The sequence below is a fragment of the Oreochromis niloticus genome, linkage group LG18 (genome assembly GCF_001858045.2).
Source record: "Oreochromis niloticus isolate F11D_XX linkage group LG18, O_niloticus_UMD_NMBU, whole genome shotgun sequence".
NCBI classification, from domain to species: domain Eukaryota; kingdom Metazoa; phylum Chordata; class Actinopteri; order Cichliformes; family Cichlidae; genus Oreochromis; species Oreochromis niloticus.
This window is the reverse complement of record NC_031982.2, coordinates 15,408,793-15,436,476: the sequence shown is the minus strand read 5'-3', so window position 1 is coordinate 15,436,476 and position 27,684 is coordinate 15,408,793. Positions and strand designations below refer to the sequence as shown.

At 44.8% G+C, this 27,684-nt stretch overlaps 1 protein-coding gene across 1 annotated transcript; it reads left to right on the top strand.

Annotated features, from left to right (window-relative positions):
- Positions 1-27,684, top strand: ptch2 (patched 2). The gene is given in 24 exon segments (XM_005476284.4): positions 1-620; positions 2,059-2,251; positions 11,149-11,237; positions 11,239-11,339; positions 11,428-11,497; positions 11,611-11,702; positions 13,810-13,918; positions 14,032-14,118; positions 14,219-14,340; positions 15,164-15,311; positions 16,269-16,400; positions 16,504-16,659; positions 16,811-16,903; positions 16,995-17,120; positions 17,972-18,359; positions 18,446-18,970; positions 19,495-19,637; positions 19,732-19,912; positions 20,009-20,289; positions 21,706-21,843; positions 22,162-22,304; positions 25,107-25,509; positions 25,599-26,172; positions 26,280-27,684. Coding segments are annotated over 24 exon segments (4,476 nt in total). The 5' UTR covers positions 1-473; the 3' UTR covers positions 26,315-27,684.

Sequence of the window (27,684 nt, the reverse complement as noted above, 5' to 3'; positions counted from 1 at the left end):
GTGAGCTGTTGCTTAGCAGCTAATAATAGGCGATGTTTGCAAAGTAATTTGCCTCTTCCTTGGCCAATGGGAGCCGGAGCACTTTTCCATCAAACCTTCCTTTTCAGGATTTGCCGAGAGGCGAACTTCTCCAAATGTTACCGCCACGGGATCGGAGTTAGACTTGACACGGACGGCTCAGACATAAGCTACTACTACTACTACTACTAGAGCTACTACTCCTCTCTGAGACGTCGGTTCACACACCATCGGGACGAATGAAGACGGAAGGATCTATACGGACTCCGGCGCATAATGTTGGGATGGAGTTTAGAGACTTGTTTGGCTCAAAGGAAGACTAGAAAACGTTCTTCTAGTTTGTTGCCGGTGCTGCTGGATGCGCTCTACTTCTATGTTGGATTATTGTCGCTTTTTCTGAACTCGCACCGATTCTGTGTCGCTTCGCTCTGCGTGCCGTTCACGCTCTTTGGACTATGGCCTCGGATCGCGGGGTCCCAGGGGCCGGCGTATTTGGAGATTTACCCCCGAGTTACACACGCTCCCAGCCGCCTGCGAACCCAGACCTACTCCGGAGACCCAGCTACTGCCACGCTGCTTTCGCACTCAAACAGATCTCAAAGGTGATACACTGGTCGCAGTCTAGAGTGGATTTTTCTGTGAATACAGCTTTCATCCAGTCGGCAGATGTGAATGAAAAGTTTTCCCCAAAAAAGGCAGCTTATTTATTTAGGAGTTAGGTTATCTAATCGGGATTTGAGGGTCGCATGTGGGAATGCGGTGTAGACTTTAAGCAGCAGCTATCAAACCGGAGTCCGGGGACCACCAGTGCTCCCCTGAGGGGAGACGACTGCAAAATCGGGATCGGTTTGATTTGACTATTTAATACTGAAAGGAAAATTGCCATTAGAAGCTGATGTAAGATAACATAAATCGTTTTAACTGGAAAGAGCCGTGTTAACCAAAAGCCTACCTGCGTGACATTTTGGGGGAGCGCTCCGGAATAAAGCGATAACAAATGAACGAGTCGTCTTTTTGAGCTGTATGTTAACTCTGCTGTTTATTTGAACTGACATCGGCTTCTCATTGATTTCTGCTGTTAAAAGCCACAGTGATGAGAGCGAGAGAGAGAAAGAAAGGTACGGGCTTGTTCCCATACCCTATCCCAGGCGTGTTGTGCGTGTTTTTTTGGCTGTGTGCAGCCAGCGGAGAGCGCACTGGCCCGGGGTCTGTTTGGAAATGTGGTGGGTCCTGTAAAGGAATTCACTGATTGAGTTTGATCTGACAAAGCATCTTTGGACCGCCCGGATGCTTGGACGTGTTTCAGCACTGCTGCGAGAAGCCACAACACTACAGCAATGTCTCCTAGCGCAGCAGTGACATTTGTGGCAGTTCACAGCAAATGAGAGATTAGACAGATGGGTGTAAAGTTATTGATAAAATGTGAAGTAGAACCAAATTAGAGCAAAAGATATCCATTAATGTTTTTCTGTTGGGCTACAGTTATAGAAATAGCTTGAACTGCATAGTAAATGTGTTAATGGCTCTTTTTCAGTAGAACAAGCTCACAGTTTTAACTTTCAGCTTTTTTTAAATTCACGCATTTTGCTCTGGAATGAAATTGTCACCTTTTATTTTTCTTATTTATGGGTGCTCCTCTAGGCTGTAAGCCAAAACACTGGAAATCTCTCTCTTTAAATAAGGACGTCATTAAGTGCAAAATAGTCCCAACACAGTGTCATTTAAATCGTATTATTGGGATAGGACTACAGATAATGTCTAGCCTGAGATTTAACACATAAGACCTGCATCAGAGCTCTTTGGCACCACGACTTGTCTCCATTTTATGAAAAGCATGATTTAAATAACAAACATATGTTGTCTCTGAATACAGATGCATGTCTCTTCAAATGTTTAGAATTTACTGGCACAACGTTGTTTGAAAAGATATGCAACCAACCTTTTTGAGACAGTAAGCATGATTATGTGTAGTATAATAGTAATAAATAATAATAATAATGATGATGTTCTTTTCTCATCCTCTTCCTGCTTCCAATCCAGGGGAAGGCAGTAGGTCAGAAAGCTCCTCTTTGGATCCGGGCGAGGTTCCAGGCCTTCCTATTCTCTCTGGGCTGCTACATCCAGAGGCACTGTGGGAAGGTCCTCTTTATTGGACTCTTAGTTTTCGGGGCTCTGTCTGTGGGACTCCGAGTCGCAGCCATCGAAACCAACATTGAACAGCTATGGGTGGAAGGTGAGTGTGTGATATTTCCTGTTTGACAGTGCATGCGTCGCCCTAGGGAGCTTGTTTTGGGTCGTAATCGTGTGAAGCAGTTAAATGTTAAAATGTCTTAAACACTTAACTGTATGCTGTCTGTCGCTGGCACTGAGTCTACAGTAAAGCTACCATTCGGTATGCTCCCTCACAACGTTGTAGCTGGTTTGTGGACTTTTTTTTCTTGTTGCTTTTGTTGGATCGTGACAGCTGATAAAGTGGCATTAAACTAAGAGAGTGATTGAGATAGAGCAAATGGTGCAGACATCCCCTGGTTTGTACACAATTCTCAGTTGTTTTGCTGGAGTTCTGATGATGAGAGGTGTTGGCAGGAAGATACGGGTTAGTGTCATCTCAGTGCCGTGGGAGGGCACTAGGTGTTCAGTGAGCGACACAATGGCTTGTCTTGTTGAAATCCTGATGACAGAACTGAGGATTTGTGGGACTTAGTTTAAGTATTTTTTATCTTTTTAGGGGCTTTTATTAAAGTTAGAATTACAGCACAAATTTCTAACCGCATTAGCACCATATAAGGAAAACAAACTTACTTACTTCACCCAGTATTAACAGCCTTGTATAGATCAGATTCATGCCATTCACTCCTGTGCATTGTATATGGTTTTATTAGCAGTTTTTCATGTTTTTTGACTTCTTTATCTTCTAAGTCTTTTCATCATGAGAGCAAACACATCCCTGACATTTCTGCCGTGTTTCTTTTTTTTTTTTTTTTGATATCCTACAATTTCCTCTTCTATTGATAGTGCTCCAGTTCCTTACCTCTGAACTTTTTACGTTTAGGTTATCTGTACATTTCCAGCGGCAGAGGCAGCTTTATTTGGTTTTTCACACTGACCAAATTCCTTTTAAACCCCCAGGCTTCAGTGCCGGGGCTGATCCCTGCAGCAGATGGACTGTGTGAATGGTTAGCCATCTTTGAGGGCTCTGACCCCTCCCCCCCTTAGCTCCCTGTGTGGTCCCTAACTATTCTTGGATTCCATTCAACAAGAGGCAAGCAGGCAGGCAGGCAAGCAAGCAGGCACCACCTCCCTCCCTCACCCTCCTCCCTCCCTCCCTTCTCTCCTCCTCACAAGAAGAAAAAAAAAATATAAGTGAATGCAGCTGAAGTTTACCCACCTGTTTTGCACGCTCTAAAAGCGCCACAGCAGTTGGTGAATATAAACAGACTCTATAGGGTTTTTTAAGCCCACCATGTCACTGGAGGACAGGAACAGGCGGCTCCCACAGGACCTGTGTGGAGGTGTTGGTGGAATCACACGCCGCCGGTTGTTGGAAGGCTGTGCGCTTCACTTGCGCAGGAATTTAAATAAGGTTCTCTATCAAGCACAAATTAAAAAAAAAAGAAACAAAAAGAAAAATCTTTAAAAATGTAGCCACTGAAATTGTTAGCTTTGAAGGAAACGCCTCCATCTCCCACAATAAGAAGGAGAGCTGCCACTGTGTCCCTTTTCTTTGGTTTCACTGTGGTTAGTGTAAAGCTTCGGGATTACCTCTTGAGCTAATTGGCCAAGCCATCTTTTAAAGGAGATGTTTAGATGTTTGTGTGCAAGTTGTTTTGCTGTGGGATTGAGAGAGTTGAACTGGGGGGGGGGTGCTCAAAAGGAATGCTGTGCCTTTAAGAGGCCGTGGCCATCTTTCTAAAGTTTCTGCCTGCCTTGTTTCCACCAATAGCCCATTGACAAAGCTGCTAGGGCCTCAATGGAGAGTAAAGTGGTTCGGTAACAAGGAGAGGTTAGTTCTCCCTCTGTCTCTCTCTCTTTCTCTTTTACACACACACACACACACACACACGCAGAAAAAGACACATGCACCAATACACATAACAAAAAAAGAGTATGCCTTCTAGTAAGACATCAGATTTCAGACTGATGGAATGAAATTATAAACATATATTTTACATTAGTTCCTAAGTTTTATTTGTCGTGTTTGGTAATCTAAACATGTAAGTAATTTGGCTTTACATCAAAAGCAACTTTAAGAAGCGGCATAAATGAAAGTTTTCCCACTTGTACCCTAATTTGTTCAGATGAAACTAGCTGTGAATTGACACCTTATGTGTTAACACTCCAAGCTGAATGTGAATGTGTGTGTGTGTGTATCTGAATGTGTTAGGAGCATATGCTTCCCATCATATATTCATACTAGGAGCTGCCCCCTGCAGTTTTCACACACATACACAAACACGCACACTTGTCATCTTTGTCACTTCTGGTGCGTGCAGCTTGCCTGGCCGCCTGTCTACCCGCCTCAGGTTCCTGACTGCGTTCCCGTCTGTCTGCCCGGGCTTTGTGTGCGCCTGTTTATATTTCTACCTGTCTGTCTGCCTGCTCTGTGAAGTCAGGCCACCAGGGCTTTTTTTTTTTTTTAATTGCTTCCTCCCTCCAACAGGACCAAAACACCGTGAAGCACAGCAGTGCAGTCTGTGTCTAGAAAGTGTAGACAGAGAGAGAGAGAGACAGAATTTGTGCCTACACTTCACAATCAATCAAGCATTCTTTATGTCTTTATTCATATCGTTTACTTCAACCAGAGGACTCTCCAGAGCGGATGCGCAACTTATAAGTAGAAGGCTTCATCGTACCTTCAGCTCTCACACCTGTGTAGTGGAGAATAAAAGCTGGAGTATCAGGGTGTTTAGTCTGACAAGGGGATTACGAACTATTTCTGGCTAACTGCCTCTGCTCTAAAGGATCTGAGACAGACATCGTCCATCAAATTACCTTACACCCATGCACATCTTTTTTTCTTCTTCCTTTTTAAACTGCAGTGCTGGCCCGAGGGATGGCACTTGTTGCCAATTTCCTAATTCATTCATAAAGTGCGTGGATTAAATTGAGTTTAATTGTGTTTCAAAAAAATCATTCATGTTATCTAGTTAGAATTAAATAAAGTTTACACTGTGGTTCTGCTTATCAAGCTTGGGCCACATTTGAGAATTTGAAAGTTAAGGTATGACCTGGGCAACATGTGACCCGGCTCTGTATTGTTCGCAAGGAGAAAAGAAAAAGATCATAAAAAGAGGCGCAGGAAGAGGACAAGGATAAGAGGAGACAATGGTGTGGGGGGGCTGGGGCAGGAACGGGGTGGAAGGTTTATTGCAAGCTCACACTTTTTTTCCTTTTTTTTTGCTGCTGTTTTTGCCTGTCTCACTTGAACAAACATCAAGTGCGAAACGGTCTCATGGATGTCTTTCTCTATAAAGCCCTGTTTGTTTTATAAGAGAAGTTACTTTCTTAAGCTTAATTTTTTTTTGTTTTTTTCACTAAAATGTGTCAAACTTAAGGATGCCTTTGCGCAGCCTTTGGATAATTGTTTTCAGGCGCGTATCAAGCCACAGCCGAAAAGCTGTGTATGGGAAAGAGGGTAAAGAAAATGCCTTCATGTAACAGTGGTGCTGTTTACTCTGACTTTAACTAAACTCATCTTTCTTGGCAGTTGTTTGGGTGAGGCATGACAGACATGTACACAGACTCAAGCTGTCCAAATATGAGCGCAGCGAGACGAGGACTATCCGGATAGCAGTTGCCCCATAAAAAGTCTTATGTAGGAGAGAGGGAGGTGAAGACCATACAGTGTATACAGAATAACAGGGAATCAGACAAGATATGAAGAGACCGAGGTGTGGACTGATTTAAAGAGAGGAGAGCAAAAAAGTTTGCACAAATGCACATGTGGGCGTTTCGCCGTTTGGAGCGGTTTCTCTAAACAAACCTCAGAGTGGCGCAGCAGGTAAATGCTATAATTCATTGGAGTGCACACAGCGCCCCAGTTCAGACAGAGAAAGGGAGCTCTATGAGGTATTATTGGAGGTGAATAGTGCGCGGTGGTGCCCCAACTAGATAAATAAACTCCCAGCGTTCAGGGCCCAGGACCTCACTGGTAGAGAGAACAAACAAGACAGAGTCAACCTGGGTCACTTCTAAATGTTTATTTCACCCCCTCTCCCTCCATCCCTCAATCCAAGACTACCTCATTCCATCCCCGTTCTCAGCATCCCCCAAACACACACACACACGCTCTTCAACAGAGAGCCCAGGACCACCCCCCAACAAATAAACACACACTGAGCAGCTACAGATACATCTGCATATGACAGACACATGGCTCTTGCTTCCACTGAGACAGGAAGCACAAAACAGCGTGCTCTACCTTCCCTTTTTTAAAGTCTTGTTTGTTTGGGGGTTTTTTTCTTCTTCTTTTTTTTTGCCTTTGGTTGTAAAACAAAAGCTCTTCATATATTTATTGGGTAATGAGTATCACCGGTTTACAGTGATAGCATAAAACATGTCTTTGGGCTGAAAAAAGGGCACTGGACTGTCAGGGTCTTTGCTACATTGAATGCGATATCCTTAGAAAGGCCGCAATGCAACCGAAAATGGGATAATAAAAACTCAATCAGTATAGTGTGGCACCCTTTATCTCTTCGCTGAAGAGCAACCTTTGTCTCTGGCTGTGGGGTGGGTGTGGGGGGGAATAAAGCGACACCAGTCACCTTAGAGTTTGCACCATTTGCCTCTGTCTTTACACCGTGGAAGTATAAAAAGTGAAGTGAGAGGGAACTGGAGAGAGAGAGGGGGACTGAACATTTTCTTGGTACTTGGGAGGGAAAAAAGAAATGCTTCTGGGGCTCAATAAATTCATTTCTCATCTGAATGAGACCAGCAACGTGGAAAAATTTTGCTTTTCAGGCGGGGATGAATGTATGTTTCAACCACACATTAAGCAGCATTAGCGGTCAGTGGAGTGTCTAATGTGACTATTTTTCACAGTGGCCAACACTGCCCATGATTAGCATAATTAGCAGAGGCAAGCCTATACATATGGAAATAGAAAGTGCCTAAATGCCAGCCCTCGTGGAAATTTATGTGTGGTGGCTAACACCACTGGCACATCTGAATAGAAAGTAAGTGAAACTGATTTTTCATGTTGTTTTTGCTGTTTTATGCAGTTTTTAAGGTGTGATTTGGAGACAGCTTTTTATTTATGTATTTATTTTTTTATTTTATTAGCAGGGAAAAGTTACAGGACAAACAGAGACCACGTTTGTTTTTTTGTGTGTGCGCGTAGTTTAGCTCATTTCCTGAGTGAATGGTGTTTTTGACAGCTGCTAAACAGATACACTGTATTTCTATAGGTAAGATAGCAAAGTGCCAGCTTCTCTTTCTTGCCCCTTGCCTCACCCCCCCTTACATCCCGACTCTGGCATTGTTTTACAGGCTGGGAAAGTTTTGGTCCATTTGCTTTTGTTGAGGGGAGAAAAAAAAAAACGTTCCCTCTTTATTTTATTCTGGTGTTTGTTGGGAAACATCTGAAAGAAATTGAAGGGTTGAATGACAAAAGGGTGTGCATTCAGTCTGGAGCTGTACTGACGGATTCTATAGAGGAACAGCCCATCTGCTGGGGTGCAGCCTGCTTTAGACAGTGCCCTGGCTAGGGAATGCCATAGGGCAGGACTGGGCTGAAGAATCCGAAGTGGAGATTCTGGTGGGTCCAAAAGAAGGGGGCCTATTTGGGTGCCAAGATGAAGGAATGAATGTCTCATTTAGATCCATTGCTGAAAATCAAAAGGAAGTAAAAAAAGCAGCTCTTTTGTGAATAAAACAGTGGAGAAGGAAGTAAATCATAGGTAAAAGACAGCAGGCGAGGGATAACTTAATTTATTTTTCATATTGTTGCTACGCTATGATAAACGTAGCGTAGCAACCTCCCCTGAACTATATTTTATCAAAGGAAGTTTTGTGTAGAAATCGGCTGTATATTTCTTCTCATCTTGTCATGCTGTGTAAATCAGGAAAAACGTCAAATGCACTACATAGCAAGTAATAGCATACATGTCACCTTCAGCCCTCTTCTTCTTGAGTCTTCCTCCATAGCAGCGTGGGGCCTTTCAGGGGCCCCCTAATCCAGCTAATCTACCACACTAAACTTTGAAGGCGGCCTGGTCTGACCTAGAATGGCCTGGAACTGGGACTAGGTACCCATAACCACAATAGAATAGCATAGCATAGAATAGAATAGAATAGAAACAGCCCTTTAAAGGTGGTCTTGGATCGTTCTAGAAGCCAGATGTGAGAAGCCGCACATATTTTATTGAGTTAGGAGATGCTGTCTGTTTGGCTTGTAAGGATGGAAGGGTCAGGTGGGTAGGAAATGACTGAGGTTGGTGGAGACAGAGTCCTGTTTCACCTCAGTGCACACACACACACATACACATACACACACATATATATACACGGGCACATGAAAACACATGAAAACATTATTATTATTTTTTATTTTTTGTACACCCACAGCCATGAAACCATGTCAGGGCTTGTTATGACATTTTTCCCTCGCTTTTCACTTTCCCAATGTCGTAACTGTTGTGAAAGTGCTTTTAGTGGTGAAGCTAGTAAATGAATTCATATGTTGCAGCCATCAGAGTCGAATTGTTTGCTAAAATTTGTAATGGTGGTTGAGTATCGCGAAAGCATCTCGAAAAACCGATGGGATGTGATTTAGAGTTGCGATCATTTGTGTTCACCCATCTCCAAGCCCTCCATTTTTCTTTTTTTCTTTTTCTTTTTTTTTCAATTTTGATCATGTTGCCAAACAAGGACTAATATTTCATGTTTCAGAATCGCTCGTGTAATAAACTTACCAGCCACTGGGCTGTTAAAACCCAGCTTTACACCCTTAAAGGCGCTTTCTTCCCAGGGTGGGAAGAAAGTTTCTGGGAACTGTCTCTTTAAGGCTGTGAGGAGCGAAGCCTGGGTGAAGGGAGAGGGTAGACGGGGGGAAACTGAAAAAGAGTGAGAAAGGGAAAAACAGCCTCAGAAAGAGAGAGAGAAAAGGGGGACGAGGAACAGGGAAAGAAAGGTAGAGACGGAGAGGCTTCTTATGGAGAGAGTGGTGAACTTGAGCAGAGCAGAGTGCTGGGGAAGCTTAGAAGTCGGGTGGTTGGGGCCGGACCGGGGGTTGAGGAGAGAAGGCGAGAAAGAGAGGGAGAGAGAGACGAGAGAGGACTGGCTGCCTGGGTGGTCCAGATGGGAGGAACGAGACACAAATAGCTATAATTTACTTCAGGAGGCCTGTAATTACAGAGCCAGAGTCTCTTCGAGCCACCCAGTTCCTGTTGGGATCAAAACCCCACGCTGCAGAGGTTAACATACGAAATGTCAAAAAAGGTTTAACAGATGTCAAAGAGGTCCTCAAACGGAAAGTGTTCAGTTTTTTAGTGGCCTTTTTTTTTCTTTTTGATTGGAAATTAGTGGGGCAAGAAAACCCAAACGGGGCCACGGGGATTAAAATGTTTTACACTAAATCTCGTATTTACACTTCATGGCAGTATGAAAATGATTTAATAAAAGTCAGATCTCATTTTCTAACATTTCCAAAATTCCAGGCAGAATTATTTCTTTCGCATATGTCCTGCTGTGGTTTATAAATACGTTAGCTTTAAAAAAAAAAAGAAAAAAAGTTTTTGTGCAAAGAACATCCAACAAGAGCTTGTCCCATTTTGAAGTGTTTTCTTTGTGAGATGCACTGAGCCCGACACCAGTGACTGCAAATAAACAAGGTGACCCGATAGTCTCAAGGCCCTGCGAATGTAATTAAAGCCTTGAAAGCGAAGCCTAGAAATATTGGACTGTGTCACAGAGGACCGCAGTTCTAACCTGATCTCACACTTTTGCGGCATAGGCTGAATAGTTTGTTTTTTCTTTTCTCCCCATCAATTATGGGAGCCTGTTGCAGCCAGGGGGAGGTCCAGAAAGCGTGAGGGAAAAGAGAGAGCGGGAGAGTGTGTGTGTGAGAGAGAGAAGGAGATGGAGAGAGAGGTAGATGAGAGAGTGTTAAAAGGATGAAAAAAATAGATGCTCGCAGCTGCAAAGTGCAGTGCAGTAAAACTGGGTGAACTACTGACAAAAATTAGAATCAAGAAGGTGGTAGCCCTAGTTTCTAAACTCCCACCACTTCCCTCTTTTCTCCCCTCCCTTCTGTCTCTCTGGGGTTGTCGTGTAGTGGGACAGCAAGAGGGGCAGACGGGCCCTCTGTGATCCAGCGCGGCATGTTTCATGTCCACTTGGCACAGGCACAGATCCCCCCGGCTGGCAAACTCTTTTCAGGGCAACCTCCTGTAATTAGGGGGCTGGGGTCTATTGCACAGCACAACATAGCTCTCTCTCTCTCTCTCTCTCTCTCCCTCGCTCTACATTTTTTTCATCCGCTTTCTAACTTTTCTCTTCATCACCATCTCTGACAGCCATATTTCTTTCGTCCACGAATATATTCACCGTTCTTTATCCATTTGTTCTTCTAAGCACTTTTATGTCTTTCAATGCCATATCGCAAGAACACCGCTGAGGAAGCGTTGCAGAGAAATACAGAGTCGGAGATGAACACATTTTCCAATAAACAACCTTTAAAGGTTGAAAACTGTGCATAAACATCAGGAATAAAAGATGAAGTGCCCATCATAATTATTTTTTATGAGTTCAGATTGTCCCGGTCTGTATCTGCTGCCCTAAACAGAGCAGTAGAGCGTTTTGGGGGCATCAGAAGGCTGGTTTCACTAACTAACAGGGCACATCTGTTTCGCAGAAGGAGCCAATGAGAAGCTGTATTACTCATTTCTCTTGGCCAGACACTGGCTTGTGTGAAGTGCCTTCAAAACCAACACTGGCGAAGGCCAAGGGCGTTGGTCAATATATGTGTGTGTTCTTGTGTAAGTGTGTGTGTGTGTGTGTGTGTGTATGTGCATATGTATGCACAAAACCTACTCTGTAATAGGATACAAATGTGTGAGTGTCTTTGCATGTGCATTAAAGAAAATCTATCTATCTGTCTATCTAATCACTTTTCATTTCTACTTTTTTTAGCTGGCAGTCGTGTGAGCACAGAGCTTCGCTACACAAGGGAAAAGCAGGGAGAGGAGTCTGTATTTACCTCACAGATGCTTATCCAGACCCCCCAAAGAAGAGGGCACAAACATTCTCACCCAGGAAGCTTTGCTGGTTCACATGGAAGCCGCGCTGTCCGCCAGCAAAGTACAGGTGTCATTGTTTGGAAAGTAAGTGGACATGCTCTGTGAAGATCTGCTGCGCGCACGCACGTGTTTTTAAATAAAACTTTTAATCGAAAACTTTTATTTCTTTTAGATCATGGGATCTTAATAAAATATGCTATAAATCTGGAGTCCCCATTATAGAGAACGTCATGATCGAAAGGGTAAGTCAATGAAGAAATAGCTGTTTTGTTTTGTTTGGGGTTTTTTTGTGTCTATGTTTATTTATCACTGATTTGTGATGTTTACTTCTTTCTTTTCTGTTTCCTGATCCCAGATGATTGACAAGCTCTTCCCCTGTATGATAATCACCCCATTGGACTGCTTTTGGGAAGGGGCCAAGCTACAGGGAGGCTCTGCCTATTTACCGTAAGTCTTGGAATATTTGCCATAACTTTTTTTTTTTTTTTTGGTGCACTTTTAAGCACTTCATTGACGGCTTGGCTGTTTCTATGCACTGCTTCCATCTGATCTGAGTAGAGCTTTTGGAGGGGTCCGTCACTTCTAGCACATGATGGATGGAGACATACAGTTGGGCTTTCAGTAGTCTGTCAGTGGGTGCTGTGACTGACAGTGCTGGTCAGTAATAGAGTTCTTTTAGGGCCCAGAGAGGGACTGAAAGGGGGTGTACTGACAGAGAAATTCAAAGAGAGAAGGTTAGGGAGAGATGCAGCGGGCAAGCAAGCGAGGCAGGGATGGAGAGAGAGTAGATGGCTGTAACAGCAACTGGGTGGTGGGTTGGTAGAACGGAGGGCGGGGAGGCGGCGGTGGCGGCAGCGGCGGCGGCGGTGGTGGCAGGGGAGCCCTTTGGGTCAGACAATGGTAAGCATTCTTTCAGTTTACGAGTGAGTGTCCATCAGTGCAGGGGCCCCGGAGGAGGGAGGGGGGCTGGCTTTGTCAGCTCACGGCTAACACTCGGCATTCTCATGGTAATGCCCCGGGCTCCCAGCTCCCAAGTTGTCCAACAAATAAAATGGGCAGTATTCAAGCCCCAAGTCCCCCGAGAAGGACAGAGCCTACAAGACAGTTAACTGTGGAGTCTGGGCGTATTTGGGCATTTGGAGATTCTAATTTTTTTTTCTGCGGGGGATAAAGTTCTCTTGAGAAATTGAGTCACTGAAAGGGATCTCTTTTTTTCCTCGTCAGAAGTGATATTTCAATTGTGTGCTTAGTTTAGAAAAGATAGTTTAGATCATAGCAGATGTTTCTTTGCAGAGGAATTATTTGTTTATGTGTGTGTCTTAGCTGACAGCGGTATGTTGCATGACAAGCCAGCACATACAGAAACAAACACAAGTTTCCCATCCTTAGCATCTCCCTGTTGGCTTGTGTGAAAAGCATAGCACCAGAGAAAGAGAAGGGGGCCTTTGATGAATCACACATCTTCCAAACATTCGCACAGTGCTCAACATCTGCTGTTATTTATTAAATGTATTTAACTTCTTCATTTTTTTGTTGTTGCCGTTGAGCTTACGAGAGCTTGTTGCATTCACTGGTGGCACTGTCCCTTTAGTCAGCTTCTGCTCCAACCCTTTTTAAAAACAAAACAAAAAAACTACTCAAAAACAGAAGAAATAAGAGTATGATAGAGAGCAAGAAAATGGGAGGAGGTGATCAGGAAAGCGAATGAGTGAAGAGTGGGAGAGAAAGAGAGTGAGAGAACCGGGGAGAACAAAAAGCAGCAATCTATGAAAAAACAAAAGGGCCCAGGCCCGGTCCAGTCAAGCAAAAACTAGCTGATAAAGGAGTGTCTTTGCAACCAGCAGCAAAAGGGGGACCCTGGTATGTGGGAATAGGAGAGCAGCTCTCTTCATGAACCATCGGGGGGAGATTCAGCTTGGAGTTCAGATACTTTGGGATAATTTTATTTCCCTTTGTCTCGCTGAATCACAAACCACAAACATAATTCCTCCAGTTTTTCCAAAATTCTTATTTTCCTTGAGCAAGTGCATTACATTTCCCGATATAGGCCACATTGCAGAGCGAACCAGTGCAGTACACGTGAAGCTAACAAACAGGTTATTTGTCCGTGTACGTCTCATCCCTCGCCCGTTTTCCCTGCCTTCCATCCTCCTGGCCTCTCCCTTCCCTCCCTCCTTATCAAGATGTTTGGGAGGCAGAGGTAATTGTTATGACTCAGTGCAGGGCATTGAGGAATGAAAGTGAGCAGGCAGCCACTGTGCCTTTTCCCTGGGCATTGTGGCAGCGTGAAACAGGATAATAAACGCTATTTTATCCTGTATCTGCAGCTAGCCTCCTGTGTAGCCCACCACAACAAAGGAGCGAGAGAGAAACTGAAGTAAAAGTTTTCCTGCCCAGAGTAAACATTAGCAAAGAATTCAAAGCCACGTAGCCGTGCGGGCACACGCTCATAAAAGCTATTTTACGTTGCCTTCCTTCCTTAAGTTCCTACAAATAATGTAAAATCGGTGTGTGTGTGTTTGTCGCCATTGTAAAGTGTGTCTTTGCTCTGCAGGGGTATGCAAGATATCCAGTGGATGAATCTAGATCCAGTCAAGCTGATGGAGGAGCTGAGCCAGTTCACCTCACTGGAAGGGTTCAAGGAGATGCTGGACAAAGCCCAGGTGACGCATAGAAAAGATGACACGGATATCTTTACTAAACAAGGCTGCGTGTCATCTATGTTTACACCTCTTATTGTGTACTGAGACATCTCTAACATTGTTTGATTCCTCAGGTGGGACATGCCTACATGAACAGACCATGTCTAGACCCCTCAGACCCTGACTGCCCCCTCAGTGCACCTAACAAGGAGCTAGGAGAGGTAACCTCGCATGAAAGAGTGCAACTTTAGTAATTATTTACAGTGCACAGAAAGTAAACCAAAGAGCCGCGCATATTAATATTTCTGCTTTCTTATTCAGAGTCCTGACATTGCTGGGCGTCTCCAGGGTGGTTGCCATGGTTTTAGCCGGAAGTTCATGCACTGGCAAGAGGAGCTCATTTTGGGAGGGCGGGTCAAGAACAGCCAGGATGCTCTGCTGAGGTGTGTGTGTTTTTGTGGGTATATTTATACATTGTCTTCCTCTTGTGTGATTAAAGGATTCAATAGTAAGGATGCGACGCGATCACTACCAGCCAAGTAGGCTACGAGTTCCCCTCTGAATTTATGGAACCCCCTAACAGCAGTGAAGACGCATGCTAGGAATGCCTCATATCGAGAGGGATCAGTTTCCTGAATGACCCCGGTCTGGGATCAGCCAATTAAAGATGATTGACAGTCACATAAAGCCCCCCCACCCTGCTACACATTTGTTGTGTGCGGGACCAAAGAAGAAGAAGAAAAACAAGGAGGCAAATAACACTCAAATTCACTTTCATCTAACCCAGGGCTCTTTATAAGACAATCTTCAGAGTTCAACTGGCTATAAAAGCATGGCCAGTACAAATGGAGTGAGAGCACTGGGTCAGAGCCCAGATCAAGCCCCCCTTTACAGACCCAAGAGAGCCTTGAATGAAAGAGGATTCCAGGCCCATCTGCAAGAGCCACACTTATTCTTGGATGTGATTTATGATCATCTCTTTCACATTTTGAGCGGCACTGCTGCTTGCTTTGCCGGTGCCAAGAAAACCTGAGGACATCTGGGATTGCAGCCTAGAGACGAGCAGACAGACTAGATAACACCTGCTTTTAGTTGTTTACACTGGCAGATGGGCAAGCAGGCAGGCGGACAAATCTTAGAAGAGACGGCACCTGCTTTCAGATACGAGGGACATCCAAACACTCAGACTTAATGGTTATATTATGTTTTTTAAAAGAGTCGCCCATCATTCCTGATGTGTCCTAAAGTTTGTTTGCATGTTTGCAGTGCGGAGGCTCTCCAGACCATGTTCCTGCTGATGAGTCCTAAGCAGCTATATGAGCACTTTAAGGACGACTATGAAATCCACGACATTAACTGGAATGAGGAGAAAGCCACCGCCATCCTTGAATCCTGGCAGAGAAAGTTTGTCGAGGTACGAACTCGCACACAGATTTCACGCTCCTTTAAACGCGCCGTGCTTCAAGGACAGCAGGGCAGAAATAAAGATATTTTGTTGTCACTGAGATCATGTAGGAGGAGGGGGAGAAAAATTAGAGCTCATTTCCTTGTCCTCATGCTGCCATCTTCACTGACACACACACATAAACACACACACAAGCGCACTGAGACTTTAATCTGCAGTGTCTGAATTCCATCAGTCTTCAGCTCCCTTGTAAACTGAATCGCAGGGCAGACCAGAGCACCGGGTTAGTGTGTGTTTGTGTGTGTGGTAGGCCAATCATCTCCCTCTCTGTCAGGGCCCTAGTTATAGGAACAAGCTGTTGCTGTGATAGCTGACACCCACCACGGCGAGGCTAAGCACAGCGGGAGGGAGGGGCATTTGGGGAGGGGAGGAGGGGTAACAAAACTCAAACGTAAACTGACAGAGACATGAGGCTCCCCCACCCCGACATATTACAGGATTACAAGTACAAGAGCAGATCTGTACGAGATAGCAAATGATGGTCGAACGATTACAGGTAAATGGCTTTCGGGCGCTTTGGTTCCTTCATGGGCATGAAGTACCAGGAGACTCCTTCTGAGCCATGCGATCCCATCCTTTTTCACCTTTGACCTCACAACCTCTGGCATCTGTGCTCATTACTCCTCAGTTGTCATACTTATGCACGCACACACACACGCTAGCACATGTAAAAACACACTCGGGCCGTCTTACTCGCTTTCACAGCCATGCACATTTCAAACGGAAATTTTAGGGGGTCCTAAGATATAGGGCTGTAGTAGTTTAGCGGGATTTTGAACCATGTGTGTAACAAGATCCATATTCCTTCAGTTGCTCTTCCTCATTGCTTAGTTATAAATTGGGTAGTATGTTTTTTTTAATTCTTCAGCAGAACGCTTTAACACTTGATTGATGTTTCCCCTTCAGGTGGTTCACCAGAGTATTCCAGCAAACTCCAGTCAGTCCATCCACGCTTTCTCCACCACAACCCTCAATGATATCATGAAATCCTTCTCTGATGTCAGCGTCATCAGGGTGGCTGGAGGATACCTGCTCATGGTGATTATAGTCACTGACTTTTGCCCATTATTAATGGATAATAAGTATCTTGTATCATTTCACTGTCTTTAATAATAATAATATTACATTTTCTCCTCTCCAGCTGGCCTATGCCTGTGTGACCATGCTGAGATGGGACTGTGCCAAATCCCAGGGGGCCGTGGGGTTGGCTGGGGTGCTGTTGGTGGCTCTGTCAGTGGCAGCTGGACTGGGTCTCTGCTCCCTGCTTGGCCTCTCCTTCAATGCCGCTACGACACAGGTACAACATAAAGGGAGCGGCGTACATCATTCAGTTCATAAGCACATTTAAATTTAAGGAGGTCCTCCTTTGATTTAAATCACAGAGTTTGATTCCACATGCTGAATGATCATTCAGACTCTATTCTCGACTGATGTTTTTCCTATTCCAGGTGCTTCCCTTCCTGGCACTGGGGATCGGTGTGGATGATATGTTTTTGTTGGCTCACTCTTTCACAGAAACTGAAAGCAACATACCCTTCAAGGTACCTTTCAAAGCCTCTTCTCCTCTCTTCCTTTGTCCTCTCCTCTTTTTTCCTCTCTTCTGATTTGTGTCTTCTGTTTTTTTCTGTAAAGGAGCGGACAGGAGACTGTCTGCGTCGCACCGGCACCAGTGTGGCTCTGACTTCCATCAACAACATGATTGCATTCTTCATGGCTGCTCTCGTACCCATACCTGCACTCCGAGCTTTCTCATTGCAGGTATGTTTTGCAGACATACACAGACACACACTTTCACACACATGCGTGCATGCATAAACAAGCTGTACACAATCGCACACCATGAGGCCTTGGGCTCCTTTTAAAATGAAAGAGATAACTTAAAAGAGTTGACATTTATTCAAAGCAAGCGAAGCCTTTGTTCCTAGTTTTATTGCCACTGCACCTAGAGGGCCAATGTTTTTTGTGTGTGTATGTGTGTGTGTGTGCATGTCTTTGTGTGTAAGTGCACATATATATACATATATATATATGTATATATATGCGCATATAATATGTATAATATGTATAATGGGAAATAATCAGAGCAAAGACAGTGATGAACAGACAGAGACAGAAAACGGCAGGGAGAGGGAGGGAGGAGTGGACCAGTATATCACTGGGCCGTCAAGGCGGTTTTCTCTGATCTGTGACTAACTGTGGGTGGTCTGAAACACACAAGCTCGCACACAAATACACACACAAAGATGGACACACTCTGGAAACCACAGCCAGTTAGAATGTCAGCTTCAGGGGATGGGTGAGCGGGGAGGCAGTAGCTGAACTGGTGAAGGGTGATGGTTTTGCTCAAACTTTATATTTATATATATCTTTCTATATTTTTTTGTGACTTCTTTCTTTTCTTTCCCCTCCTGGCTCGCTTAGTATTCGTGGCTGGTGATTTAGAGAAGAGCTTTTCTTTACTTACTGGGCTGTGGTGTCAGACATTAAAAAAAAAAAGTCTTGACTCTTCCCAGCTGGGCTGGTGTGTCTGTAATTTTATATCCTGTTCAGTCTCTTCTTAGCTCTATCTTGCTCTTATTTCACTCTGTATTTTTTCTCCTTCTCCCTAGGCGGCCATTGTGGTTGTGTTTAACTTTGCCATGGTGCTGCTCATCTTCCCCGCCATCCTCAGTTTGGACCTCCACCGTCGCGAGGACAAGCGTTTGGACATCCTCTGCTGTCTCTACAGCCCGTGCTCCGATCGCGTCATCCACCTCTCACCTCAAGAGTTATCAGACGCCGGAGAACAGCCTCACACGCCAACAACGGCGACGGCGCACACGCACCAGTACACTGCTGGCTCGACCATCACCACCAGCACCCAAATCACTACGACGGTGCAGGCGTTCACGCAGTGCGACGCGGCAGGCCAGCATATTGTAACAATTCTGCCGCCTACCTCACAGATTTCCACCAGCCCTCCTTCCATCATCCTCTGCCCTCCCTCCCAGCCTCAAGGTAAACTGTACTCTATGATGATTCTGACAATGTGATAATTTATGATACTGGAATGCTCATTTCCTGCTTGTATTTCCTCCTTTTAGCCGCCTCACCTTCCCCCACCACCACCTCTGTGCCAGACCCCTATGGCTCTCAGCTCTTCACCCCTACCTCCAGCTCCACACGAGACCTCTTAGCCCAGGTGGAGGACTCCAGATCAGGGAAAAAGTGTGTACCGCTCCCTTTCCTGCACTGGAACTTGTCCAATTTTGCCAGGGAGAAATATGCTCCTCTGCTCCTTAAGCCTAAGAGCAAAGCCGCCGTGGTTGTTCTCTTCCTGTGCCTCCTGGGCCTCAGCCTGTACGGTACCACCATGGTGCACGATGGCCTTTACCTGACCGATATCGTGCCACGTGACACCAAGGAATACGACTTCATCGACGCCCAGTTCAAGTATTTCTCCTTCTATAACATGTACCTGGTTACTATGGACGGATTCGATTATGCTCGATCTCAAAGGCTGTTGATTCAGCTGCACAACGCCTTCAACTCAGTTCGATATGTGGTCAGAGACAGCGACAACAAACTGCCCCGCATGTGGCTGCACTACTTCCAGGATTGGCTCAGAGGTAAGAATTCAGAGTAATGTTATTTTGGGGGTTTTTTTAGAGGGAGTTAGGTAATAACTTCTTCTTTCTGTCTCTTTCTGATAATGATGTCAGAGTCTGGTATTTAATGCATTAGGTTTTTTCAGACATGCTTTTTGCTAAAGACAACAGTGAGTGGGTTAATGGGTGTGGGGGTTAGAATGTGCAAAGGGTGAGTGGAAGTTCAGTCACATTGTTAGACTGCATCCACCTGGGCTCAGAGGTGACGTACTCGCTCATGGTTTGAGGTCATAGGCTATCTTGGCATGTGTGTGTGTGTGTGCGCGTCCTTAGGCTAGAATGTGTCACAGATCCAGTGAAGAAAAAGTCATAGCTATCAGGTCAATCTGATCCAGAAAAGGAAACTTGATATTCCACATTTTCAGCATCACTGCCCACACAGGCAGACATGCAGAAGAACTGTTATGATAACAGAAATCAAAGCATTTATAAATGACAGCCTCAATAATCCTCTCTCTCCTTTGTGTGTTCTACCTCACACACAGGTCTTCAGGCGGCTTTTGATGCTGACTGGCAGGCAGGCAGAATTACCGCTGACAGCTATCGTAACGGCACAGAAGACGGGGCTCTGGCATACAAGCTCCTGATCCAGACTGGCTCCAAGAAAGAGCCTTTTAACTACAGCCAGGTGAGTTAAATAAAAAAGACGGCTTTGTCTCATAATATGTTTGTTTGACATTATAGATGAAAATATAATCAACAAATGCAAATTTTTTCTGTAGCTGACCTCTCGTCGGCTGGTGGATGTCGAGGGTTTGATCCCCCCGGAGGTTTTTTACATTTACCTGACAGTCTGGGTCAGTAATGATCCCCTGGGCTACGCTGCATCTCAGGCCAACTTCTACCCTCACCCCAGAGAATGGATTCATGACAAGTATGACACTACAGGGGAAAATCTGCGCAGTAAGTTATCTGATTTTGGTCAGAGTGGATGCATTTAAAGGTGACTTAGAGTGTGAATACAAAATCCCTTTACCTTCTTTTCATCTCCTCTTGCAGTCCCGGCTGCAGAGCCCCTGGAGTTTGCTCAGTTCCCCTTCTACCTGAACGGCCTTCGTCAGGCCAGCGACTTTGTGGAAGCCATCGAGAGTGTGCGCACCATTTGCGACGAGTTTAGCCGCAAGGGTGTGTTCAATTACCCCAACGGATACCCCTTCCTGTTCTGGGAGCAGTACATTGGCCTCCGACACTGGTTCCTGCTGTCGATCAGTGTGGTGTTGGCCTGCACCTTCCTGGTCTGTGCGATCCTCCTGCTCAACCCCTGGACTGCAGGCATCATTGTAAGTGGATAGCTCTTCATCCTGCACTCCACTTTTTTATTCCATCATATCACGCCTTTTTCCACATCATTTCTGGGTTTTTTTTTTTAATTCTCCACCTCATCCTAACTTAGCATCCTTAACCCCTTCCTCCCTCTCGCTCTCTTTATTTTCACCCTTCTCAGCATAGCTCAATAACACTGTCTAGGGGGCCCCTTTTTTCTCTGTTGAGGGCCAGCATGCACACACACACACAAGGCCCTTTGTCATTCTAATGTGGGCTCGGCTAGCCTAAAAAAAAAGGAAATGCAAAGGAGCAAGAAAGGCTTTACCCTCCTGAAGCCTCTACCTCCAACTCTCTCACTCCTTTTGTCAAAGGGAGAGGGAGAGATTTGGGGACAGGACAGATCTGCCCAGTTGCGACCTTGGCCTGCACAACCCATCCATCAGGGATATTTGTCTGTACGTGTATGTGCGTGTGGGAGAGCGGAAAAAGCGACAATCTGAGTGGTCAACAGATGGATAACATTTCACACACAAGCTGGTGGGACCGGTGGTCCTCAAAGACCCCAAACTCACACAGAAACACACATCCGCATAGCCCCATTGGGGGTCTGTAGCTCAACTACAGAGCCGGTTTCAGCAGGAATGCGTTTAATTTAAGCAGCGGCCCACAGCAGCGCTGATTGAGACAGCAACACAACACAGACAGAGAGGCACAGCTACGTGCATGCATGGTCTCCAAGCATCAACCAGCCTGTGAAGGCTTCACCCAGCCTGTATGTGGTCGAGCAGTAAAACAGCTTTTATCATTTCCAATTTAACTATGCCCCAGCTAAAAGCCCCTGCTGGGATCAAAAGCCGCCGTTGGCCAGGAACTGCTTTCTCCTCCTTGTTTTCTAAGGATTGTTGTTGCTGTTTGTATTGCGGTTTTACAGTAACACCCCATATGAAGGCATTCGAAAGCTGTGGCACTGCATTTCTTTGCCGTTGTATTAAATGTCAGAAAACAATAAAATGAGCGACACAGGCTAAAAATCTTGTGGAAAAAATGAAACAAGATAATTTGTTATGAACAAGTAAATGTGAATGTGGTGCAAACACTTTGCCTTTGGTGCTGTCAATCTCTGGTGTTAAGCATCTATGGGAAGGAAGAAGAGAAAGAGAAAGAAGGAATATGGGAGTGGGCGAGGGGGATGGGATTAACCCGAGGGTGGGAAATTTGATCTCATGTCATTAAGATCTTGAGCGCAGGGTCAAAGATTGTGGCAGCAGGACTCAGCTCCATCTAGAAAGAAAAGCATTATCGTAGTTGAAATGCTTTAATTTTACAGTCTCGTTTAGCCATATCTTCTTTTTTCATCCTACTGTGTTGGCTGGCTTAACATTTCCTGCACTGGAAAAGTGGCAACGCTAAATTTCATGTGTGCTTTTCAGGTGTTTATCTTGGCCATGATGACTGTGGAGTTGTTTGGCATCATGGGTCTAATTGGCATCAAGCTGAGTGCCATTCCTGTGGTCATCCTGATCGCTTCCGTGGGCATCGGAGTGGAGTTTACTGTTCACATCGCTCTGGTAAGGAATGAGCAGCACCTAACCACCTAATCTATACTCATACCTAATAGAAGAAAATGCATTACAAAATATTTTATTTATAACTGGTGAAAAGTTGGCTATTTTAAAATTATTGAGGTGTTTGCTTGCTCACTCATGCTGGCAACCTGCTTCCATGCACACTCTACTGTCTTGTAGCATAGTGTTGTAATCCTCAACAAAACCAAACGCAGGAACTAGGGAGCTTGCCAAAGCCTCACCGCAAGCACAAGTTTTGTGTGATCGGCAAGATTTCCAACTCACTTCTCTTCCCCACCTTCCCCCCTCTCTCTTCCGCAGGGCTTCCTGACAGCGATTGGCAACAGAAACAAGCGCTCGGCGGTGGCGCTGGAGCACATGTTTGCGCCGGTGGTTGACGGCGCGATCTCCACGCTGCTGGGTGTTCTCATGCTGGCCGGGTCCGAATTTGACTTCATCATGAGGTAAGTGAGTGTGAGTGTGAGTGTGTTCGTTCGAAAAGGTCATATGCTACCTTTAGAAGAATCAGCATTTTGTGTGGAGCTGGTTGTTTCATCTCACTTTGGGTGCAGTAGGAAACCTCACTTTGGAGGTCTACATGCAGGTGGAAGTCCTTTTTTTGTTGTTTTTTCAGACACACACAGAGACACACAAACAGTGACAAATAAGCACCTGGTTCTGTCACTCTGGGAGCGCACGCACATCTGACTCCTCGAGCTTGGAGTGAAACAAATGGGGAAAACATCAAGGGTGTGTGTAGCAGCTGCTTGTAAACATGGAAGTGTTCTGCTGCCCACTGGGTGGTGTCTCCCTCTCACTCTTTCACGCTGTCTCTTTCACACACACACAGGGGAATCTGTAAAAATTCCTATCATCTGTTTGGCATTCCCGCCTTCCACGTTGGATGCCGTAATGAAAAAAAAAAAAAGTGGAGCTAAATTTGAACTGGTCAGATGCTCTGCGGCCCACCAACAGACCCTCTGTGTGTGTGTTTGTGTGTAAGAGTCTATACTGGTGATTGTAAATTGTGTGTGCATCTGCTCTCGTGCGTGCGTGTGTTTTCTACCACTGTTTCATGGTCAGAGTGGAAAAAAGGCGAATACCTCCATGTTTTTCAGCCGAATGTGGTCTCGGCCCAAACCCTAAACCACAGCCTTGAGCTCACAGACTGCAGCAGGCCTCCATGACATAAAAAGCACAGTTTTCTGCAGAAACAGAGACAGAAGCAGAGGGAGCAGGAGACGTTTTCTGAGGGTGGCTTCCGTACAAGGACATAAGGTCTTTGTGGGTGGCTAGGTCACAGCCTGATGAGTAGATCTTCCAAAAGTGTTGGATTACACTCATAAAGAAGTGTACATATATTTAAGTAGCAGGAATTTGAGAATACCTGGGAAGTTGGATTGGAATTAAGGGTGCCACAGAGCAAATTTCCAGTACTTTTTCTCTGCTCACATTTTTGAGAGACAATTTTCAAAAAAACAGAGCGTGAAGGAGAGACAGAGGGGACTAGTCTCTGTTGGAGGTCTTGTTTAGCTGTAGCTGTAGCTGATTGGGGGAAGCCAAGGCTGGCTAGCTGGGGAGTAGCATAAATATACTGCTGTAAACATCTCCTGGCCTTGTAATGCACTGAATAAACAGCACGCCTAATTCAGCTCTGCTCAGAGACTTCTCTCACACACATACTTACGTAGAATGTGCACACATGCAGGCAGGCCACAAGGCAGTGCGCACGCACACACACGGATGTACACACGTGGAGAAACGCACATACGTACATGCGTGTAAGCGCTTACTGTCTCATTCTTACACACACACACACACACACACATACGACTCTGCAGGCCTGACAACGAATGGAAAAGATTACAGTTTATATAAACAACAGAATTCCTAACAGTGAGACGCTGTTGGAGGTCCCACCAACGTCTCACTCTCTTTCTTTCTGTCTCTTTTTCCGCCACGTAAAGAATTGTCATTTTGGGGTAAAATAAGCAAGTGAGCTCAAATGTGGACGCCATTGTAAAATAATAATAATAATATTGATAAACTATTTATCATTTCGCCATCTGCAGGTGAATGTGCGTTAATTCGATTAAGCATGCTCGTTAAATATGTGCGTCCCCGCAGGGTTTTGGCAAAGCAGCTTATGAATATCCTTCTGATAACAGAGGAAAATAAGGACAGCTGCTAGAGAGGAAAAGAGAAAACATATCAGACAAAAGAGTGACCTTTGTCAAGTGAGGTAGTAGTAATAATCACTGTAGTAGTCCATTGAGAGGGAATGTTTCCATAACACTCTGCAGCTATTATCCTTGTCCTTGTTGGCTTTTTTCCCTCATACCAACTGTCATTTTTTTCCCTCCCTCCCTCTTTTTTTTTCTTGTTTTACCTCTTTAAGTCTGGCTGGTGGTTAGCATCTCACTGTCTCCCTGCTTTCTGTTAGTGTTTAAGTGGAGTCCTCTCTAATTTTCTTGGGGAGCTCTTTCTTGTGGCCTGCCTCCACCCCTGGCCTCCTCAGAGCTGTACAGAGATGGAAACACACACACATACACACACACACGCACAGTGTGAGCAGAAAGAAAAAAAGAAAACGAGCGAGAGAATATCTTGTAGCAGCAGCAGTGGAGGCATCAAAGCATGTTTTAGTTGGACTAAGCAGGGAATCAGATTTGCCCCCACCCCACCACCCAACCCCCTCGCCTTTGATACACAAACACTGGGCTTTCCCTGACTTCTTCCCCAGAGCTACTTCCCTTCCTCATGTGCCAACTATGTGTGTGTTTGGAGTGTGCCGCACACACACACGTGTGTGTTTTTGTCCATTTAAAGAAAAAAAACAATGTGTTGCATAACAAAAACGTTAAATAGAAAAATGGATAAAGCAAAAAAATAAAAAAACATTTGTCAAATGTTAAATGTCTTTTACTTTGTGTGATAGTGTCACGAGCTTGGCTGACAGTTTTAACGCATCTGTATTTTAGCCAAATCCCTATAAAACTTAGCATGCAAAAGAAAATAGGATTAAATGGATTGCAGCTCTGTCACTGCACGTACCAGTTGATTGAAAAAAATGCCAATAGGCTAAAGAGGGATGACAGACCTTCTCTGTCCTTTGGCATTTGTCTGATTTCAGGATGGTTAAATGCATTAACAGCTATCAGTCATTACTGTGTGTTACTGGCTGCTTTTATTCTGACACCGATTCTTTGTCGTGTCTGTTTTTGGTTCACGCCCAAACTAACATCTCATGTCTCTCCATCCTTCAGGTATTTCTTCGCTGTGCTAGCCATCCTGACTGTTTTGGGGATGCTTAATGGCTTGGTTCTCCTCCCAGTCCTCCTCTCCATGATGGGTCCTCCGGCTGAGGTCACCCCGGTTGACAATGCCAGCTGCCTGCCGTCACCTTCTCCAGAGCCTCCGCTGCCTCCACCAATGACCCACCATGGGTACTACACAGGCCACCCCAACCCACGCTCTCGTCAACAGGCATTTTCTGAGTCATCAGACTCTGAGTATTACTCTGAGTTGACTACTACATCAGGGATTGGGGAGGAGGATTATAAGTACTGTGAACGGAGTGCATACTTAGCATCGCACACCAGCGTTCCACCAGCAACATCTCATATACTGCTGGAAGCGAGCAAAGACCCGAGCTTCCCTAAACTTACGGTACGCTGCATGACCATGCAGATAAAATAAGCTGCCCTATTTTTCATCAAATCTTCTGAAAGTTAACTGTAAACATTTGTTTGTTTTAGGTGGTGAAGCCACTTAGAGAAAATGCAACAGCTCCTGGTGGGAGGATTGAACCATTAAGTGAATCTTCCCACATTGCACAGTCTCCTCTTGGATCCCAGGTTACATGCTGGGATGAAAACAAGCGGGAGCAGCAGAGGGGTTTCCAGAGACTCCAGGCTCAGCCTGGCCAACACTTACCCGGCGACAGAGCCCACTTTCCTGGGAGGACTTTTCAAAGCGGCCCCAGGTTCCAGAACGTTAGAGGGCCTCAGCCAAACAGGACTAAAGGGCTGAGCTATAGCCATAGCAACTCTACCCTGCCAACACAACAAGGCTCCGCTGGGGGACCTGTTACTATGGTTACAGCCACGGCCTCTGTGACAGTGGCTGTCCACCCGACCTTGCCGGGAGCAGCATACCAAGGCTACATGCATGAAGGTTTTGACACGGACAGCGAGTCGGACTGTTTTGAGGCTGCTAAGAGGACATGTGGTGACAAAACAAACTTTTCTTCATGTAAAAGAGACTCTCTAGAGCTCCAGGACTTGGAAGCAACACAGGGCCAGACAGAGTATCAGCTTGACAAGACACAAGGTGAGCAAAGTTTTCAGGCTTCTTTGTCACTGACAGTAACATGTGACCGTGACTTAATGTCCCCCTTGCTTAAAGTCTGATTACTCTATGTCTTCTGTCTGCTACAGGTGAGCTGAGGATCCAGGCACCCAAAGACTGCTAGACCCTCTCACACGCCTCGCCCTCTCTCTTCGAGTCTCTGGGTTACTCCCCAGAGCGTCCACATGGCGTCACGTCACGCATTGACAGCTGTACATAGACTCTAAAGAATAAAAGAGAGGTTTTACTTCAAGGACGTGTTAAGACGAAAAAAATATTTCTTTTAAGAATTATATAAATTTATGAGTATATATTTTAATACTAAACAAGAGGGAAGCTATTTAAAAGAGTACTGTATAACTTGGGTATTCTCTTGTGTAAAAGTTCAGATGTAAAAGATTATCTTCAAGTGGGGTGGTTGATTTTTTTGTTTCTTTTTTGTGGTTTTTTTTTTTTGGTTGCCCCCCTGCACTGTATAGAATAAGAAATGTGCTATATGATTTCACAAAGCTGAGATGTTATTAAGATTATAGGCTATTGAACATACATGGTCAGTGTTTTATTTCTATTTGTATTATGTTCCTTTTTTTGCTGCTACACTTCAAAATAATTTTAAGCAATTTGCCTTAAAAGAAAAATGCAGTACCCCTCCCTCCCCCTTCTCCTATTAGCATCTATCACAGTGTTGCGCTGTGAGATATTCTGCGTCTGACAGACTCTCTGCCGTAGTGTGCACTGTAAAAACTTACACAGCAGATGGTGTTTTCTTAACAGTAGTAACCGCCGTGCCTTCACTACATCACCCTTCCCCTGTTATCACAGCATTCAGAGCTCAGTATTATGTTGTAATTGTATAAATATGTTTTTATCGCTTTCTCTTGTCAAGACACAGAATGTGTACCACGATTGGCAGTGATTGGCTGACGCTTGTCACCATCTATTTGAAAATGGTCGAATCTGATCAATCAGCCATCATGACACGCTTAATTCATATTTCCTGTGCCCCAACGGCCTCCGCAGTTTTAAATTACTTGAAGGAGCTTTGATGTCTTTTTTTTTCCTGCAGTTTTTGTAAGCTCTACAGTGGGTGATGTTTACTTTTGTCACTTTAACAAAAGTGTCGTTCACCTCCTCGTATTACTTTTGAAAGGGAATCTTAAAATTCACAAATGCAAAGGGAGTTTTTTTAGTTTATTATTTTCTCTTTTTTTTCTTTGCTGGCTGCTTTAGGGTTATTAGGGTCTCTTTTTATCGCGACCCTGTGCAATTATTACACGATGTAAACCGGTTTCAGTCTAGTTAGCGCTTCGACATGCTCTGACTCACTTTTTTTTTTTTCTAATGACTCACTCTGTCTGTTAATGCAAACCTCATATATGTGTCATGTTACATTTCTTTCATTTCATTTGCTTTACAGAGTTTCAGTTGTTATTATTCTTGTTCAGTATTGGTCTAATCACTGCCAGGTTAAATAATTGCAGGGAGAAACTTGCA